General features: G+C 48.5%; 1 protein-coding gene across 1 annotated transcript in view; it reads right to left on the reverse strand.

Moving 5' to 3' along the window:
- Positions 1-21,262, reverse strand: part of UBR3 (ubiquitin protein ligase E3 component n-recognin 3) — a 147,540-nt gene that overhangs the window by 85,764 nt on the left and 40,514 nt on the right. Inside the window, exon 14 of the mRNA XM_044304442.1 lies at positions 8,757-8,845. Within this exon, the coding sequence (XP_044160377.1) occupies positions 8,757-8,845 (89 nt within the window). The remainder of the gene's footprint in view (positions 1-8,756; positions 8,846-21,262) is intronic.

The following is a 21,262-nucleotide window of genomic DNA, read 5'->3' on the forward strand; positions in this document are numbered from 1 at the left end:
TGTTTTGTTTTTGAATGTCAGAAATGTATATTTGTGAATGTTGAGATGTTATATTGGTTTCACTGGTAAAAATAAATAATTGAAATGGGTATATATTTGTTTTTTGTTAAGTTGCCTAATAATTATGTACAGTAATAGTCACCTGCACACACAGATATCCCCCTAAAATAGCTAAAACTAAAAACAAACTAAAAACTACTAGTTTTTTGGCTTCATTGAGAACATGGTTGTTGTTCAATAATAAAATTAATCCTCAAAAATACAACTTGCCTAATAATTCTGCACTCCCTGTAGTAATTGGTTCCAAAAAACCCAAATGTCATCCCAAAATAAGAGAAAATGAAAATTTAAGAAAAATAAGCATATAACTAAGGCAGATAAAGCAAGTCCTTACATATAAGTCAGGAGAAGATGCCGGAAGCTGTAAATAACTTTCAAAGATGAGGACAGGAACTTCTTCATGGTCCTGTATAGCACACATTGCAACATAAAAATAAAATGAGTTGCCCTCATCTGAATTCTAAAGAAGCAGCCAATCCTGGCACACACAGAGGGCAGTGCAGGACATGTAGTACCGCACTGTACTGTAAAGAGGAGCTGCTAGACATCAATATAGGTATTTTTCCAGAGATTTGGCCATGGTGATAGGTTGAATCCGAGTCTGAGGCATTGTACGTTGAATCTAGTTTCAACTTGCCATATAATGACCCATGAGAGACAAATGCAAGTAAAATTTTGTATCCTGAGGTCATTGTATCTTGAGGAACCACTGTAAATTAGTAAAGGGCTCTTTACACGGGCCGAGAATCTGCCAGATAATCGCGAACGAGTGTTCGTCAGGTAAGTGGATCTTTCATGTGGTCTCCTAAATCGTTGTTTACCGGCTGCAAATCGCACTGTCTAAACACGCTCTGCTGCCGGCCAACAATGAGTCTGTATGGGGAGAAGAGATGGCCTTGGTGATCACTTCTCCCCACACTGTGGAGATCGCTGCACGTAATAGCCGCGGTCTCCCCCACTAACGAGCAGGTGATTGTCGGGAAAGAACACTTCACTCCTGACAATCACCTGCTCAATTGTCCCATCTAAAAAGGGACCTTAAAGGGGTAGTCCCATAACAGACAATCGCTAGGATATGCCCCCATTGTCTTATAGGTGCGGGTCCCACCTCTGGGACTCGCACCTACAAGAACGGAGTGGGGAGCGCTGTGGCTGGAGGACCCCGGATTTCCCAGGGTCCATCCACCAACAAGTGCTGCTCCCATAGAAGTGAATGGGAGCACACCGCGCACGCGCTGCTCCCATTCATTTCTATGGGGCAGACAAATAGTCGAGCCAGTGCTCGGCTACTTTGGCGGCCCCATACAAATAAATGGAGGGCTGCTGCGCATGCGCAGTGCGCCCTCCGTTCATTTCCCCGCTCCGTTCTCATTGTAGGTGTGGGTCCCAGATTAGACAATGGGGGCATATCCTAGCGATATGCCCCCATTGTCAGTAATGGGAATATCCCTTTAAGTGCCTTGTATTAACTTTGTCTACATGATAAATGCCATGTGCTGAAGTGAGACAACCCCTTTAGGACCTATCTTTAGGACTGTGTAGTATATAATGATAACAGGTAGGGCTGTCAGTCACCGAATAGGATCCCCATTGGACTCATAAGGGTCGAAAGAGCAGAGATGTAAATTTAAATACAAATAATACAGAGTAATAAGAAGAAAACGAGATTTTTGTGAACTCACCTGTAAAATCTCTTTCTCGCGTAGTTCATTGGGGGACACAGACCGTGGGTATAGCTGCTTGCTGCCACTAGGAGGCGACACTAGGCTAAGAAGTGATAACTCCTCCCCCGCAGGCTATACCCCCTCCAGCCTGGAGAGAGCATATCAGTTTGTGCCCAAGCAATAGGAGTAGGAGAAAAAAATCAATAATGAAAATACAGTACACAACCCACAACTGACAAACATCAGTCGGAATGCACCAGAACTGAGGACCATACTGGCCCACCAACCGCCAATATGTGCGGCAAACAGAACACTGGGTGGGAGCTGTGTCCCCCAATGAACTACGCGAGAAAGAGATTTTACAGGTGAGTTCACAAAAATCTCGTTTTCTCGCTAGTATCATTGGGGGACACAGACCGTGGGACGTCCTAAAGCAGTCCACGGGGGGGGAAAAAAAAATCACACGCCCCTGGAGAAAAAACGCCCTCGAGGATGCGGCATCCGCTGCCGCCTGCAAGATCTTGCTGCCTGGAGCAGCAACAGATGATGGCTAGAAAAGACCCCCGAAAACTCGGTGAACTTGCCGGAAGACCAAGACGCTGCCCTCTAGAAGCGATGTCTGGAGTAGATGGACCCGAGAAATGACGACCGCTGGACAGCCAGGCCATCACTCCGCTAGGAAGCAACCGACAGGCAGACATCCCAGGAAAAAAAAGCATCCCGTTGGAAGACGCCAGCTATGACAAGGACCTCCAAGAAAATCAGGCAGAAAACCCATACAGCGGAACGCGCCAACGCGCCAGATATGGACCAGCAAATCTCCGAGGCCAAAATAGATGGCTAATGGAGAGCCCGCCCTTAAAATACGAGGGAGAAAGAAGAGAAAAACCATGTCCGAGAAGACCCGAAAAGCGGTGACCTTCCGCCAGAAAGAAAATTCTGGCGGAGCACTGCCTGATGCAAATGACAAAGGACAAATGGACGTACAAAAAGAAGAAGAAGAAGTCCCAGAGGGGGGGGCTTGTTTGTTCCTGAAACGCCCCCAGCGATCTACCGATCGTCGGGGCGAAGCCGGTCGTAGACCACAACTGTGGGAGCGGAACCAAAATCCAGGTTCGCAGGATCCTCCTCTGGTTAAAAGAAACCGGTAATGGAAAAAAAAAAAAAAAAACCATAATTGACATATATTGACTTCCGGGCAGAGACCAAGATAAGAGAATACTCTCCGTGGAAAAAAAAATAGATCCCGGATTCCATAGCTATACAACCCATTGCCACCGGTCGAGGAGACCGAAGGGAAAAGGTGGTCAGCAGTCCAGCTAGAGGAAGGACAGGAAAGAAAAATAGGGGTGTTCCGTTCAAGGAACGAAATCCCTACCAGTGGTGACAAGGTGTGACAGTCACCCGCTCAGCCTGGCTTGGGGGGACCGTAGTCCACCCCCGGAAGGAGCAGTGAAAGGAATGACCACCATCGCTTGATGTGACACAGAAGTAACCATAACTGAAGGAAGGAATCACTGTAGTGGTAGACGAGTGCCACAGGGACTAAGTAAACATATCTGACGGACAGTATCACCGTAGTGGTAGACGAGTGCCACAGGGACTAAGCTACCCAGTCGAGCGCGCCCAAGTAAGGTGCTGATAGCTATGGCACTGACGCCAATGCAAAACCCGAGTTGACGACACAAGAACAATAGTAGTCAGAGCAACGGACAGTTAACAGTAATGAAGACCATTGAGAGGTCAGGGCAAGCCCATTGCCATCAGGGACTGGCACTGTACAGATCTCTTGGTAATGAAATACACCCTTGAGGAGGAGCCCATACAAAGGAAGCTGCCAGAGTAACGCAAAGGCCACACTCCAGCTGAGGAGGATGCCACACCGTACAGGATACCAATCCCAGAGTCGGAAGAAACCGCCGTCTGACGAAGGAACTGTGCAATAGGAATGTTCAGTAGGAACCCTAGCATGTAGTGGAGATGCAAATACCCTTTGTACAGTAATAGCTACCGCCTGCTCCTCCCAGCGTAAAACTGAGGGAGAGGCCTAAGGACACCCAGAAGTAGCATGGAACCAAGCTAACTCAGTCAACCAGAGCCATTCTGAGGCATTCCATCTAAAAAGGGGGCAAAACCAGAGCAACCGCCGAAGCAGTGTCAGGGTAGAACCCCTATCTGAGGGGGCTGACCCACTGCCATGAGTTCGATCTCCGGCCCTTGTGAGAACTACCCTTGCTTTTTTTTTTTTTTTTTTTTTTTTGTCAGAAGTGGGATCTGAACCCACGCCTCCATTTGGAGACCCGAACACCCATACACGGAAGAGATTAACTCTTGAGTCTGGCACATTAGACCACTCGGCCATCCTGACTTAGAGAACACGCTGTAGTAGTCAATGCAGAATGCCAGCAAAACACCCTCACCTAATGAGGAAGAGTGGTGGCCCAGAATACAGAGTCAGTGCAACCTTGGGCTCGCTGGGTCGTAATCCCAACATTTGTATAATGGCGTGCACCCACACGCTGTAGAGGACCAAGTTCTGACCGACCTGAACGGTGGAGGCCCATAGGGATGGGAATCTAGGGCACCTGAAGAGCTGCTGAGCGACTCCCTTAAGAGAACAAGGAACGACCTATCTGCGCCAACCACCAGTACCAGAAGAGACGGGAGGATACAGTATGGGAGCAGTCCCAGTATCCATATACCTCTAGATGAAGAGTACCAGGCACCAATGGCAACGACTGTTGCCGCGGCCCACCCGTGAAGGAAGCCACGGCATCTAGTGCGGAGGCTTAGTTGAATTAAAGCATGCATAGATGCTCAGTGATTTCCCGTTAGATGTAGAAGGGGGTAATGCCACGACTGTTGAATAGTATTCAGTGGTAGCGCAACCCTCCGTCAAGGAAGGAAGGTAGGGAGATAAACAGAACCGCATCCAACGGTAGTGTAATAACCCCCTCCCTGGAGGGGGTAACGCGTACTGTAAGCACTACCCTCAATGGAAGTGCAACCACTCCACCCATGAAGGGGAGAAAAATATATAGGGAGTACTGTATCCTGAGGTTAGCGCCAGTACCTAACCTATGGCAGGGGGTAATGCACCCAGTAGGAATTGACCCCTATGGCAGAGAATTACACCCCTATCGAAGAGGATAATGCATACGAATAGTCCCGTTCCCGGTGGGTAGAGAATTCCTCCACCTAAGCAAGGTGGTAATACTTACAGCAAACATTGCCACCCGCGATAAAGCCATAACGCCTCCTATAAGAGAGGCTAATGCATAACGCCAGTACTGTACCCAGTGGAACAGCAATCCATCAACAACCGAAAGGGGAGACGCAAATGGCTGGCACTGACCAGTGCAAGTGCCGTCAGTCCACCTGTGGAAGGAGGGAATACAAAGGGTAAGTACTGTATCCAGTAGCAAAGCAAATGCCGCCTAAGGAAGGGGCAATGCAGACAATCAGTACTGCCGGTAGCATGGATGCAGTCTAGAAGGTTCATATCAGAGTCCGCAGAACTGTTCCCTCAGAACCAACCCCTGTCAGAAGGGAGGGTTCTGAATATCACCCTAATGAGGAAGGATGGAGGTGCGGAGGAGACCGAGGAGGAATGTCCTGCTCGTGCGCAGCTCTACCTCTTAGCATCCAGCCATGGCAGTTGCAGGCTGTGACAGCGGTGATATAACCATCAAAACACCCAGGAGGTGGAATCGGCATCCCTACCTGACCGCTCACAGGATTGTGTGGGCGGTACTCAATCGACCCACAATCCAGGAGGGTGGATTGGGAACTGCCAGAGGTCCTCCATTGGATTGCGCATGTGGATTAACAACCAAATGACCCAAGAGGGTGGATTGGGAATCCAGCAGCTGTGTTCCCCTGGCTTGTGCAGGTGGAGCATTATCAACCAAACGGCCCCGTAGGGCGGATTGGGAATCCTGCATCTGTGTTCCCCCCGGATCCGTGCAGGTGGAGCATTATCAACCAAACGGCCCCGTAGGGCGGATTGGGAATCCTTCAGATGTGCTCCCCCGGATCCGTGCAGGTGGAGTATTATCAACCAACGGCCTCAGCGGGCGGATTGGGAATCCTCAGATGTGCTCCCCTGGATTTGTGCAGGTGGAGCATTAATCAACCAAACGACCCCGTAGGGCGGATTGGGAATCCTTCAGATGCGCTCCCCTGTATTTTTGTAGGTGGAGTATTATCAACCAAACGGCCCCAGCGGGCGGATTGGGAATCCTCCAGATGTGCTCCCCTGTATGTGTGCAGGTGGAGTAATATCAACCAAACAGCCCAACGGGCGGATTGGGAATCCTGCAGATGTGCTCCCCTGCATTTGTGCAGGTGGAGCATTATCAACCAAACGGCCTCAGCGGGCGGATTGGGAATCCTTCAGATGTGCTCCCCTGTATTTGTGCAGGTGGAGCATTATCAACCAAACGGCCCGTATGGCGGATTGGGAATCCCTCAGATGTGCTCCCCTGGATTTCACCTGTGGTGGCCTATACACCAGACGACCCAGAAGGTGGTCTGGGAATTCTTCATGTGTGCATTCTCAACTAAACAGCCCCGGAGGGCGGATTGGGAAACTGTGAGCAATCCTGCCCTGTCCAGATAGGACATGGGCCCAGCCCCATACCCCACCACCAGGGTGGACATGCCGGCAGGAAGGGGTTAGGGTTAACTTCCTAATCAAAGGTAATTGGCATGCAGAAAGGGGACACTCAGATAATGCAGTGCCGGCTGCAAACAAACGACTTGCCACAAAGGGTTAACCCAGCTCAGAGGACCAGATGCGGAGCTCAGCGGGGCACCTGGGGGAGGAGCGACAGCTAGTCGGGGAGAATCCGCGCCAAAAGGACGAACCCGCCCCCTCCATAACTGGAATGAAAGTTGCGGCCTAGTAGGCCGCAAAAGCCGGGACATAAAGTTCGGCGCACAGCCGACCGGGCGGTACTGCCGGCCGGTTACCACAGCGGGGCCTGAAGAGCAACCGCCGATGTCTGCCCACTGATTTGGAGGGGGAGTGTCCACTCTCGCTGCGGGAACCCATCCCGTGCCGCTAAAACAACTGCACGGGCTGAATCCCGGTAGGCCCGAAGAGGAGCCGGGGGCTAAATTTTTGGCGCCGGCCAAACGAATAGCCGGCCGGGAGTGGAGTGACCGGAGCGGCGCTCTGCAAGTGCCCTGGCTGAACATCGGCCGCGGGAGCTCACCCCGCAGGCCGTACAACTGGACCAGAATCTGAGGAGAACCCAGGCCCCCCGTATGGACAGAAGCCCAAACCTACATTGGGCCTGAGGTAATGTGGGGCCCTCACCATGAATGGCCCACCTGAGGAAAAAGGTCCTCCATCTTATGATGAGGTGACCGGGGGGGAAGGGAGAAGGGGGAGGGGAAGGGCCGAGGTACTTACCCAATACGGACTACTCACCCCATCTTCATCCTCTTCTCTTCACCCTTTCTCAGAGTACCAGCAGGGTCACCTCTTCAGCCGCTGGCACACGAAGTGGCAGGAGACTGGAATGGCGGAGGGTCTCGCCGGATTCAGGTGACCCCCTTGGCTGGCGGGAAGCAGGGGAGCTGGGCTGCCCTGGTCCACTTTCGTTTCTTGGGGAGGGCGAGCGGTGAGGGATTCCGACACCGGCCTTGCTCCCGGGGTAGACAGAGTGGCTAGGCGACTCTGTTTCCCCAACCTAAAAGAGGAAAAAGATAAAATAATAAAAGTAAGCCGCCCTGCAAAAGCAGGGAGGTCTGCCTCCTACGACACTAAGCTAAAAACTGATATGCTCTCTCCAGGCTGGAGGGGGTATAGCCTGCGGGGGAGGAGTTATCACTTCTTAGCCTAGTGTCGCCTCCTAGTGGCAGCAAGCAGCTATACCCACGGTCTGTGTCCCCCAATGATACTAGCGAGAAAAAAGATTTTGTATAAGTTGCAGTTTGCTTATTTACATCCCTGGTCTGTCCATCCTTAAGAGTCCAGTGGGCGGTTCTTATTTAGTGACTGACAGCCTTCCCCATATCAGTGTACATAGAGATAACAGTCAAACACTGGGTAGGACCGCCCACTGGACTCCCAAGCACAGAATGAACAGGTGTTCAAATGAATAAAATGCAAGTTATACTGAATCTTTTTCCCGCAAAAATATGTATCTGCTCAGATCATCCTGCTCTATAACATGCTGCTCACAAACTGGACTGCAAGTACAGCATCACAAGTTCCCTTCAAATACTTGAAACATTTAAAGGGACGTTCTCATCCACAGGATGAGAAGTAAGCATTTGACAGATTCGAGTTCCGAGCCGGTTTCCTTCTGGTAAGGTGGCTGCCACCCGCTGTATCCAGGTGGAGAATGAGTAGCAGTGCATCCCAGTGGCTCTCCATTCACTCCTATGGGAGGTACAGGACAGCCGAGCAAGGTTTTAATGCAAAGTAAGGGTACTTTCACACTCGCGTTTTTCTTTTCCGGCATTGAGTTCCGTCCTAGGGGCTCAATACCGGAAAAGAACTGATCAGTTTTATCCCCATGCATTCTAAATGGAGAGCAATCTATTCAGGGTGTCTTCAGTTCAGTCTTTTTGCCTTTTCAGGATGGAGATAATACCGCAGCATGCTGCAGTTTCATCTCAGTCCAAAATTCCAGAACACTTGAAATGCATTAATGCCGAGTGTTCCGCCAAAACGGATCCGGCATTGCGGCAAAAAATGTGAAGAAATATAAATGCCGGATCCGTTTTTTCCCGATGACAACGGGGAGACTGATCCGGCTGAGAAATGCCATCAGTTTGCATATGTTTTGACGGATCCGGCAGGCAGTTCCGGCAACGGAAGTGCCTGCCGGAATACTCTGCCACCAGTGTGAAAGTACCCTTACAAAACACACAACGCTTTATGACGTTTCACATAAAAAATGGCTAAGACAGAAGACTTATTTCACAAAGATTTAAAGAAAATAACATATTGAAGAGGTAAAAAAAAGCAAAGTAAACTACACGTTACATACAACTACCATATATTAACAAACTCACCAACATCCATTGCCGTTTCCATAAAGCTTTTCTGCCTTGAAGCAAATTCGGCAAGTAACTTCTGCTGCCTCTCCCTGGCCTTCTGACGTCTGCGTTATAAAAATCAGAGTTTAATTACAGGTATAAATACATGGAAGCATTTTACATGTAAGGGACCACCGGCAAATCAAAAGACTATGGCTTAGCACCGGAAACCCAGACGTAGGTGGCATATAAAGAGCAAGATCAGCCACCAGGAAAAACCAAAGTGCCACAATCCTTTCTTAGTGGCACTACCACTTCTACTGACTGAAGTACTGAGGAACTTCATCTTTCAGCATGACAACGACCCACAGCATACATCCAAAGCAACAAAGGAATGGCTTCACCAGAAGATGATTAAAGGTATTCTGTCATGAGATTTTACCCCTATAGCTGGCATTATTAAACTTCACTGTGGCTCTATTTGCACAAAAAAAAAGGTTTTTATAACCTGTCACTCACTCACTTAAGGTGCCCAAGGGGAGGTCCGTTAATACAGGGTGCCCGGCCGCACCCCTCTCCGTCCGGTGCCCAGCGCCACCTTCCCTAGCTCAGCTCCGCCTCCGCAATCCTACCCGTCCCTCTGCCAGATCCCGCGCCTGCGCACTAGGCTCAGCCTGATGCGCCGCGGACTCCTCAACGAAGCCGCTGCCAATTACAAAGCAAGGGTCAACAGCCAAACAAAACTCAATATTTATGGCCCTGATTCTGTAGTTTACAGAAACACCCCATATGTGGTCGTAAACTACGGTACGGGCACACAGCATGTTTTGGAAGGCAGATTTTGCTGGGCTGTTTTTTTTTACACCAAGCCCCCCTGATGCACACCTAGAGTAGAAACTCCATAAAAGTGACCCCATCTAAGAAACTACACCCCTCAAGGTATTCAAAACTAATTTTACAAACGTCATTAACCCTTTAGGTGTTCCACAAGAGTTATTGGCAAATGGAGATGAAATTTCAGAATTTACGGTACGTCATGTGTCCTGAAGAGGTTAATAATGCCAGCTTAGGATTCTTATCATTACTCCGGACATGAGCATATGTTTAGGTTATAGGGGTAAAATCTCATGACAGAATCCCTTTAAAGTTTCGGAATGGCCTAGCCAGAGCCCAGACCTGAATCCCATTGAAAATCTGTGGGGTGATCTGAAGAGGGCTGTGCACAGGAGATGCCCTCGCGAGTGTTTTTGCAAAGAAGAGTGGGCAAATCTTGCAAAGTCAAAATGTCCCATGCTGATAGACTCATACCTAAAAAGACTGAGTGCTGTAATAAAATCAAAGGTTGGTTCAACAAAGTATTAGTTTAAGGGTGTGCACACTTATGAAACCATATTATATATATATATATATATTTTTTTTTATTCCCTCTACCTAAAAGATTTCAGTTTGTTTTTCAATTGAGTTGTACAGTTTATAGGTCACATTAATAGGTCACGCGGTGAGGAAGCGGTCTTTCCTTCACCTCGCCTGCGACGAATGCTGAATGGCGCAAGATTTCACCAGAGCACAGGGATGGCAGACAGATGCGAGCGCTGCCTGGCCCTGTCAATCAGGACTTGGAGGAAGGCGATAAAAGGTGGGAAAACGGAGCCCCCCCCCCCCCCCCCTGCTCCTAGAGGCCAATTAGCATATTATAAAAGTTAGATTTCTGGCATAACGGGGGCATAGATAAAAGTAGGAATAGGCTAGTTAGGTTTAGCCGATAATGTCAGCTAGCTTAATAGGGTTAAATCTGGTCACAGAATCCCTTTAAGGCAGCAGGGTACTGTGGAGGTCACTGTTAAGGGGGCAGGCCCCTGAGGAGGTCACTGTCAAGTGAGTGGGGTGCTTTGAAACTCACTGTTAAAGGGATGGGCTGCTGTGAAGGACAAAGTTAAGGGGATGGGCTGCTGTGAAGGTCTCATTTTAAAGTGGCGGGGCACTGTGGGGTAGGGGGGTCAGTGTTAAGGGGTGGGGCACTGTGGAGTTCACCGTTAAAGGGGTGGGGTACTGTAGAGGTCACAGTTATGTAGGATACTGTCAATATCTTTTAACGACACACACAAACACTAAATTAAATAGATTAAATATACCCGTGCAAAGCCGGGTCCTTCTGCTAGTGTGTGTGATTGAGATAGATATAGATATAGAGAGAGATAATTATATATATATATATATATATATATATATATATATATATATATATATATATACACACACACACATACACACACACACATATACATACACATATATACACACAAACACACACAGTATATACATACATATACACACACTCTGTAAAACATTGCCACAGAAATCTTGCTACTGTTAACAGTCAAACTCAATCTGCGGACCCAATGTTAACATAATCCATCTAAAGCCGCTAGTGAAAGCAATGATAGATTTGCAATCGTAAAATAAGAAAGGTTCGATTCTGCATAATACACTCTCCAAAACAAGGGTGTGTATTAATTACACACTCAATATATGATCCGCTGTAAATTACCCCAGATAAGGAGGGTTATTGGGCTTATAAAACGTTATGTTTAATACGATTACTTGTACACAAATAGCAACTACAAACCTACAAATATAACGTAATGAAGGCCGTATAAATGAACATCTTTCTGAAGGAAAACATTCTCTGGCGTGGAAATGATTCAGACACCGAAAAACGTTTAAAGGTAAACACAGTCTCAAAAGAGGAAGAAGAAAAAAAATATAATAATAATCAAGTTAATTAAAAAAGCAGGCTTACTCTCAGTTTGGGTCACTTCCATATACTAAACCAGGGCATGAAGATGGCATAAACCAGACTGGAGAGGTTCAGACAGGCTTGGGTCGTCCATTCATGTGTGATATTACATTTCTCCTGCAGCATCCTCTACAGCAAAAATGTCCAGGCTTTTAAAAACAAGCACCAATTGACTTCTAGCCTGGCATCAGCCATATAAAAAGTCCCTAAAGGTGCATTTAGATGCACCAATAATAATCATCCAATAATCCTGCAAACGGTCGTTCCAGATCATCTAGCCGTGTAAATGTGCCGCCAATCACACGAAACACTCGTTCATCGGGTGATCCTGTCGCTCGTGCAGTCATGACATCATATCATCACACTAGGAGTGTCGGGTCCTCTTGCACCCAGTGCAGAGCAAGTGTTCCTGCGATTGCCTGTGGCAAGGTTTTCTTTTTAAATCTAAGGGCCAATATTTCTACTGGAGTTACAACTAGGGGCTTTTATAGACATTGGGGCACTATGGGGTCCATTATAACTACTGGGGCATTACAGAGGGGCATCATTTATACTGGTGACTCTATGGGGAGGGGGCATTACATTTTACTGTCATCAACACACAAACAGAGCAGTTTTTAACAGAGGAAAAATGGATAGAAAATAGATGCACACACGGATGCAAACTGGCCATGAAAATCCAGCAGTTTATCATTTGTAGTGTGAATGCAGCCTGTGAATTTTTTTTTTATTCCAGGAACAGCACCACACCTGCCCATGGGGTCTGCCTCGTCAACACCACTGAAATGAATAGAGGCAGGCCATGGATAGGAGTGGCGCTGCTCCTATAGAAAAAGAATAGTCGCAATGTCAAACAGCCCCTTTAGGTCTGAACTAATACATGAATGATGACTTAGGGCATATTCACAAGACCGTATGAATAGTTCTGCATCCATTCAGCAATTTTGTAGAACGGGTGCGGACCCACTCACTTCAATGGGACCGCATCCATTGTTCTGTTCCGCGGCCCCGCAAAAAACAGAGCATGTCCTATTCTTGTCCTCGGACAAGAGTAGGCATTTCTATAATGGGCCACCCATTCGGCAAATTGCAGAAGGCACACGGGCAGCATCCGTGTTTTGTGGAGCGCAAAACATAGCACGGTCGTGTGAATGTCCCCTTATTCACAGTTTTGGCTCACAATCGCGTATGGAAATCACTGACCAAAACACTGACATGTGAATAAGGCCTCATGCACACGACCGTTCTGTTTTTTACGGTCCGCAAATTGCGGATCCGCAAAACACTGAAGCCACACGTGTGCCTAAAGGCGGCCCATTGTAGAAATGCCTATTGTTGTCCACAAAACGGACAAGAATAGGACAGGTTATATATTTTTTTTTTTTGCAGGGGCCACGGAACGGAGCAACGGATGCAGACAGCACACGGAGTGCTGTCCGCATCTTTTGTGGCCCCATTGAAGTGAATGGGTCCGCACCCGAGCCGCAAAAACTGCGGCTCGAATGCGGACCAGAACAACGGTCGTGTGCATGAGGCCTAAGGCTTTAGATGTGATCACCAGGATCCATAAACCCTAGCGCAGTTCCTTCCCTGAGGCTGATGCCACCACAGGAAAGCAACACTATGCAGGCACTGAGCATGCGTGAGCTTGCGCTTTGCGAGATTACGGCAATCTGACTTCGAGAGCAAGGAGGAGATTCCTGGATACAGGCGGTGCTGGACTCCTTCACAGGGGGGCATGGCTGAGCTCCAGAACGGTTAGTAATGCCCCTTGGGCTCCTTACCAGGCTGATTTACTCCATAAAACCACTCAGATATGGGACAGGTATATTGCGGATATGCTAGCGGCGATCTAGCCGTGCATGTCCGCATTTCTATAAGGTAAAAAGAGGCGACAGAATCCATTTAAACAGGCTGACATGATACATGTGCAAATGTCACCCAACGCTGCTATTCTTTTTTTTCAGTGTGCCCCCGTTTTTGTGGAATTATAACTTTTATTATATGCTAATTAGCCTCTAGGAACCGGGGGGCGCTGCACCTGCTCCTACAGGCTCCGTTCGCCCACCTCTTTCCACTCCCTTCTACTCTTGATTGACAGAGTAGAAGGGAGTGGAAAGAGGTGGGCGAACGGAGCTGATTGCTAGTTATATGGGATAACTAGCAATCAGCTAGTTATCCCATATTCTGTGGATAGGAGATAACTTTATAAATTTGGCACAACCTCTTTAATCATGACCTCATTGATTTTGGGGACAGTGTGATGCTAAGGTCTGTAAAGCTTTGTGGAATATAGTAGCGCTATATAAGTGCATTAAATACATTTCCATTGAATTAAAGTGGATGTCCAACTTGCACGAAAGGGCCTTAAAACAAAAATAGAAAAACGTCCTATACTCCCCCCTCTTTCTCCTGCACCTCAGCTCCACTCCTCCCTCTGTTTGCATTGAAGGCTGCAGTGGTTTGTTCTTATTTACTGGCATGGGGTCCCTTTTAAGATAACTCAGACAACCCCTTTAAAAGTGAAAGCACAGACTCATCTGGTGCAGAGATTTTTGCAAACATAACATTTCTATATCAAGGGGGTTCCGGAGGGGACAGAAGTCCCCACCCTTGCTTAGCTTTGTACTGGCATGTCCTTGTGTGGCATCAGCACTTTATATTCATGCGTTCCGTCATCCACGTTCCGCTTCCAGTTAACCGGGTCTGACTGTAAATAGAGATCCCTAATAAGAAGACATAAACTAACTGTGACAGATTCAGTGCAGCTCAGTAATTTTCCGTGATGGCTCACGGGGATGAGACATTGAGGCTGAAAAAAAAAAAAAAAAAAAAATTGCAAGGCTTCTCAGCCTTTCCTCGAGTGCCGGATCTCAGTTTCTATGGCGACAGCGCGTCATGTGGGTAATGCCACCTTTTGTCTTTGTCGGCAGGTCGAAGCAACCACAAATGGGTCATCATCGAGCCTTATAGGCTGTTCGATCTTCATTACCACAAAACTCCACTGGAGATTGGAGGGGAGGGGGGTGACAAATGAATGTGGCAATGTGTGCGCCGCATGAAAACGGCAAATTAGATTCATCTTCATTCAGAGCCATCAACAACTACGGCAACATGTGAGCATGTCACAGACTCAGCAAATAACAGGTCTGCCGTGTAGCAAAGGGTTAAATGGAATGCACTACAACGACCAGCGGTACATGCAGCAAATGGTATACACGATCAGCAAAGGGTTTTTCAATTCACGTCATGTGCGTGGTGGTGGGGAGGGTCGCACAATGTTGTCCAAAAACTGGACCTCTTCCACATAAAAAGTTAAAGTGGCCCTCCAGTAAAAACAACTTTTTATTTATTTATTTTTTTATTTTATTTTTTAATAGTGTTGTGGGAGGCAACATTATCTGGAAGGATTTTATCTGGAATTCTGCAACTGAAAATCAGTTCCATTCATTTAAATGGGGCAGCGAGCGCATGGATTTCTGCAAGCGCCATTAAAGGGGTTGTCCGGATTCAGAGCTGAACCTGGACATCCCTCCATTTTCACCCCGGCAGCCGCCCTGACATGAGCATCGGAGCAGTTCATGCTCCGATGCTCTCCTTTGCTCTGCGCTAAATTGCGCAGGGCAAAGGCATTTTTAAGAGTTCCGGTGACGTATCGGGGCTCTCCACAGGGCGGCCAGGAACCCCGGTGAGGTCACCTACACTGATGGGCGGGATTTAGCTCTGCCCTAGCCAGTAAAACGGCTAGGGCAAAGCTAAAGCCCGCCCCTCAGAGCCGGTGACGTCACCGAACACGGTGAAGTTTCTGCACGGCAGTGTGTTATTGAAAACAAAAGAGCCCGATGCTAGCCTCAGGGGGGCTGTCTGGGTGAAAATAAGGGTATGTCCGGGTTCAGCTCTGAACCCGGACAACCCCTTTAAGGTAAATGGAACTGGTTTTCAGTCGCAGAATTTTCTGCCACAAAGTCATGCCACATGTGAAGGCGCCCTAATGGGGACCAGGGGAGATCCGGCTGCAACCCAGCAAATATGCAGAGCATCGGCTAGTAGCTTGCACGATGTGGTTTCTCTCATCCGGCCCACTCTCTGCATGTTTGCTAGGTTGTGGTCAGATCTCCGCCGGTCCCCATTATGGTAAAAGACGTAGGACTGATATTATGGAGCTTATCAAATTTTCCCAGGCACACAAAAACCTCTCTGTACAGAGCTGACATGCTCTAGAAGCACCCTTTGGATTTATTGTCTTTTCCGTCATCTAGGGAGCAGACAAACTCCTTATCTCTTCTCTCTGGCCTCCTAAACATAAATTATAGCTCAGTTCTTATTTTACTGATAAGAATGCGCTTAAATAAGGGTTTATGACCTCCTCAGCCGTTTAGAGATCAGGTTTATTAGATGACCGGTACAAACTGAAAGTACCTGTCACACAGTTAGAAAAACTGTTAACCTTTTGTAACAGAACAGCTCAATATTTTTAATAAAGGTCAATTGAAAAAAATGAGTTTTAGCCAAAAATGAGTAACGTGCAATCATAAAGAAAATATTGCCTCCGAAGGTGTACATAGCCTTTAAGGTTCAGTAATATTACAAGCATTGTGACACTGCAGGTCATGAAATTCAAGGCAAACATGGGGCAAAATCCACATGCAAGGCCAAGCTCACATTTCAGTTAGTTGATCAGTTATTTCCAACAGTTATTGTGAACCAAAACCAGTAGTGAAGCCTACTCAGAGATAAGGTAAAGGGGTGAGCGAATCGACTTCAGATGAAACATCCGAAGTTGATTCACTCATCCACAATAAGGTATAATGGAAAGATTTGCACCTGTTCTGGCTCCCAATAACTGATGGAAATAACTGATAAAATAACTAAAGTGTGAACTAGGCCTAACAAACGCCACAGCTGGTGTGGATTTCAGGCCATCTCAGCAGCAAAAATTTCCTGACATGCGGGAAAATGCCCTATAGGAATCATCTGCTTTTGACAATCTTTTCTTGTAACACTACTCCCTAAAAACTCGTCACAGGGTGCACAGCTTTTAAGGTACAGGTACATGGCAAAACTGGTCGCGCAACAGTCGTTGCAGCCACGTTCACTGGAGTAGTGGTGAACCCATAGAAGTGAATGCAATTGCCACGCTCTTCGCAAGAAATCCAACACAGCTGGATTTCTTACAACTGGCGCAGCGATCCCATTCATTTCTATGGGAACACCTCTGCTCAGTGATTCTGGCCGCGACCAGTGTCGCCATGTAGCCCTAGCCTAGTTGACAGAGGTCACAAAAGAGCAGGGATCTCAAACTGCGGCCCTCCAGCTGTTGCAAAACTACAACTCCCAGCATGCCCGGACAGCCTACAGGTATCAGCCTACAGCAGGGCATTGTGGGAGTTGTAGTTTTGCAACAGCTGGAGGGCCGCAGTTTGAGATGCCTGCAAAAGAGGGAGCCCTCTACTCAGAATGTCTTAAAAGAGCATTTTTAAAATGGTGTCTCTATACCAGATAAAGCCTATAAAAGTGGGTGGTGCACGCATAAGCTAGCCGAACATACTAAATAAATGTCGGACAGACACACGACAATCTCATGTATGGGGGCCTCCCAACTCTCCCTCGAAGACAGCTGCAAGGGCAGATAAGGATTAGGCAGTTGGATTTCAGTGCCTGATCTTTTTGTTAGGTTTTTTCCCCTCTCCCCATTCAAGACACATGTATGTTTGGTTGAGCATGTGTATAGAGTGGTTGGGAGAAATGGCTGACTAAAAACTTGATTTTCTCTTCCGTTCATTGGGGGACACAGGCTTGACCTTGGGTATAGCTGCTGCCACTAGTAGGAGATACTAAGCACAAAAGTGTAAGCTCCTCCCTCCAGCTATACCCTTCTGACAGGGACTAAGCTAAAACAGTTTGTGCAAAAGCAGTAGGAGAATACCGGAATACCAAACAATGTACAAACCCAGAATCACGCAGGCCAAAACGAGGCCCATAACCAGAGAGAATGGGTGGGAGCTGTGTCCCCCAATGAACGGAAGAGAAACCGATTTTACGGCAAGTACAAAAATCTAGTTTACTCATCCGTATCATTGGGTAACACAGGCTTGACCTTGGGACGTTACAGAGCAGTCCCAGCCCAGGGGTGGGCCATAAACGAAGAAGCCATCCAGCCAATCAAAGAACCGCCGTCTGCGCCCCAGAGAAGCGTCAGAAGATGCAAAGGTGTGCACTCTATAACATTTTTAAAAAGTATGCAAAGACGACCAGGTAGCCGCCCTGCACACCTGAAGGGCCGAAGCCCCATGATGTACTGCCCAAGAGACCCCCACTGATGCGGTACACTTCCACAATGGCCAAATGAATCAATCTGGACATGGAAACTTTGGACGCAGCCAGACCTTGTCTCTGTTCCTCTGGAAGGATGAATAGTGAACCCTCCGTCGGAAAGAGGACGTCTGAGACCGATAGATGCAAATGGTCCAAACCAAATCCAGAGTGTGGAGGGACTGCTTACGAGGATGAGACGGGGCAGGACAAAAGGAAGGGAGAATGATCTCTTCATTGAGATGGAATGCCGACATGATCTTCGGAAGGAAGGACTGGACCAGACGAAGGACTACCTTGTCCTGATGGAGGATAAGGAAGGGAGACCGACAGGAAAGAGCCGCTAGTTCAGACACCCTACGAATGGAAGTGACTGCCACCAAAAAGGCCACCTTGTAGGACAGGAAGCAAAGGGACACCTGCTGCAAAGGCTCAAACGGAGAGGACTGGAGAGCGCTGAGCACCAGATTAGGGTCCCAAGGATTCAACGAAGGCCGTTAAGGGGGGCACAGCGTGAGCCACCCCCTGTAGAAAGGTCTGAACCACAGAAAGTGAAGCCAAATTCCGCTGAAAAAGTATGGAAAGGGCCGAGACTCAGGGAACTGAGAGCCAGCCCAAAGTCCATGCTCGACTGCAGAAAAGTCAAGAGTCGCGGCAACAAGAACCGAATGGGAGATAACTGGTGGTGTTCGCACCAACTAAAGTAGGACTTCCATGTCCGGTGATAGATCCGGGAGGACGATGGCTTCCTAGCCCGACTCATGGTCTGGACAACAGCATCAGAGAAACCCAGAGCCCTTAGTACGGCGGCTTCAACAGCCATGCTGTTAAATGTAGCAACCCTAAATTCGGGTGGAAGATCAGTCCCTGCAACAAGAGGTTCCCGAAGGGGAAGACGCCAAGGTTTGTCAGCGAGGAGGGAGACTAGGAATGTGTGCCATACTCTGCCTGGCCATTCCGGGGCCACGAGAATGAAGGGCAGACCTTTGGACCTGATTTTTCGGAGAAGACGCGGAATGAGCGAAAGAGGAGGGAACACGTAAGGAAACGTAAACTGCGTCCACGGGATCACAAGGGAGTCCGACTCCCGAGCCAGAGGATCCTTGGAATTTGCAACAAAGTTCTCTACCTTGCGGTTGAAGCAGGAGGCCATGAGATCCACATCCGGCCGACTCCATTGCTCGCAGATCGTGAGAAAGACCTGTGAATGCAGAGCCCATTTGCCGGGATCAAGTTTCTCTCAGCTGACAAAAGTCGGCGATCCAGTTGTCGATGCTGGGGATATGAATTGCCGACAGAGCTGGAACATGGCTCTCCGCCCAAGAGAGGATGAGAGCTGCTTCTGACATGGCTGCGGGGCTCCGGGTGCCGCCCTGGTGATTTAGATAGGCGATTGCCGTGGAGTTGTTGGATTAAACCCGAACTGGAGATGGTCCAATGAACCAGAGAGGCGAATCACCCGCAATTCTAGAATATTTATCGGAAGGGAGCATTCCTCGTGGGACCAGGTGCCCTGGACCGAGAGATTGTCCAGATTGCCCCAGAGACTGGCGTCTGTCGTAACCACAATCAGGTGGAGGGGAAGGAAGGAAAGGCCAGATGTCAGCATCGGAGACAGGGAGACAGATGAGTTGATCCAGGAAGGCCGAGGAACAGTCCCAAATGGTCAGAATGTGCTGCTGAAGAGCCCTGGTATGGAACTGCGCGTAGGGCACAGCTTTGAAGGAAGAGACCATGTAGCCCAGAGCCCTCATGCACTGGCGAATGGGAAGAGGCTATGGCCGCAACAATGAGAGGATCTGACTAAAGGAGAGTGGAGATTTTGTCCAGGAGCAAGAATAGATTGGTGTCGAACAGCATGCCCAGAAACATCAGTTGTCGAGATGGGTGAAGACATGACTTTGATAGGTTCAGAACCCACCCAAAGCGTTAGAGGGTGTCTCGGACGTCATGTAGGCTGTCCGCCGTTGTCCGGAATGACAAACCCTTGATCAGGATATCGTCCAAGTACGGAATCGCCACTATCCCCCTGGCATGACTGAGGCAAGACCGAACGGGAGGGCCACAAACTTGTAATGAAAAGGTCCCACTGCGAACCGAAGATATTTCTGGTGACTGACGCAGATGGGAACATGGAGGTAAGCATCCTTGATGTCTATTGAGGACAGGTACTCCCCCGTGTCCATGGTTGCAATGATCGAATCCGCGAAAATGGTCGGGGAAGAATAGCGAAAAAAAACAGAACTTGAGTTTGTAACCTTCCGAGATAACTTCTCGTACACAGGCATCCGTAATGTGAGCTAGCCAAACATGCTTGAACAGATGAAGGAGGGGGAAAACGAGGAGAACTCCTCCTCCGCTGCCGCAAGGAGCCCCGGCCGAGCGGAGGTGTCGGCCGGGTGAGAAGTACCCGCGGCGAGTGGATCTGAAGTAGGCCGCAGTAGAAGCCGGGGCCTCAATTTACAAGCAGCCCTGGCGGAGGAGAGAGAAACAGGTTGGGGGCTACCACGACAGGAAGAAGTTTGGTAAGCACTGAGGGCCACCCCTCACCCCCACAGAAGAGCCACCGTGCACAACTGTTAACCTTTTCCCCGCCTAAGGGGACAAGGCTTCGTGGGGGTCATCCACAGCAAGTAACCCGAGAAGAGCGAGAGGGGGGTTGGAGCCAGGAATACCTAACCGTCTGGCATGTTCTGCCCCCCTAGTTCCAGCCGGGTCACCACCTTTGGTGTGCGGCCCCTTGGGGAGGGATGCTACACCGGAAACAGAGGGGACTTGTCGTGGGCGGCCGTGGTGACCCGAAGGCTGGCGGTATGCAGAGGTTTTAGGAACCTCTGGTCCTCCTAGGCTTCTGGAGACCGGGAAGGAGCAGCGAGCTTGGGGACCCACTGGTCTCCCTTCTCCTGGGTGGGAGTGCAGTCAGCTAGGACTGCCTGTAATCCCGCTACAAGAAAATAAAAAAAAGGGAAAAATAAATAAATTAAAAAAAAAAAAAAAAAAAAAAAAAAATCAGCAGACCTGCAAAGCAGGGAGGTCTGCCTCCTATGGACACTAAGCTAAAACTGTTTTAGCTTAGTCCCTGTAGGAGGGGAATTGCTGGAGGGAGAAGATCACACTTTTGTGCTTCGTGTCGCCTCCTAGTGGCAGCAGCTATACCCACGGTCAAGCCTGTGTTCCCCAATAATACGGATGAGAAAACCCTTTACATGGCCCAATTGAGGAGACGACTGTCGGGAAGAACCGTTTCTTCTTGGCAATCGCTTGCTCGTTAGTGAAGGAGAACGCTGCATTTACATGCAGCGATCTACTTCACAACGTGGGGAGGAGCGATGGCAAAGGCCATCACTCATCCCCTTACAGAATCATTGTTTGCTGGCAGCAGTTTAGACGGCAAAATCTGCTGCCCTCAAACGATACTTTACATAACTGACCC

This window comes from Bufo gargarizans, chromosome 8 (genome assembly GCF_014858855.1).
Source record: "Bufo gargarizans isolate SCDJY-AF-19 chromosome 8, ASM1485885v1, whole genome shotgun sequence".
NCBI classification, from domain to species: domain Eukaryota; kingdom Metazoa; phylum Chordata; class Amphibia; order Anura; family Bufonidae; genus Bufo; species Bufo gargarizans.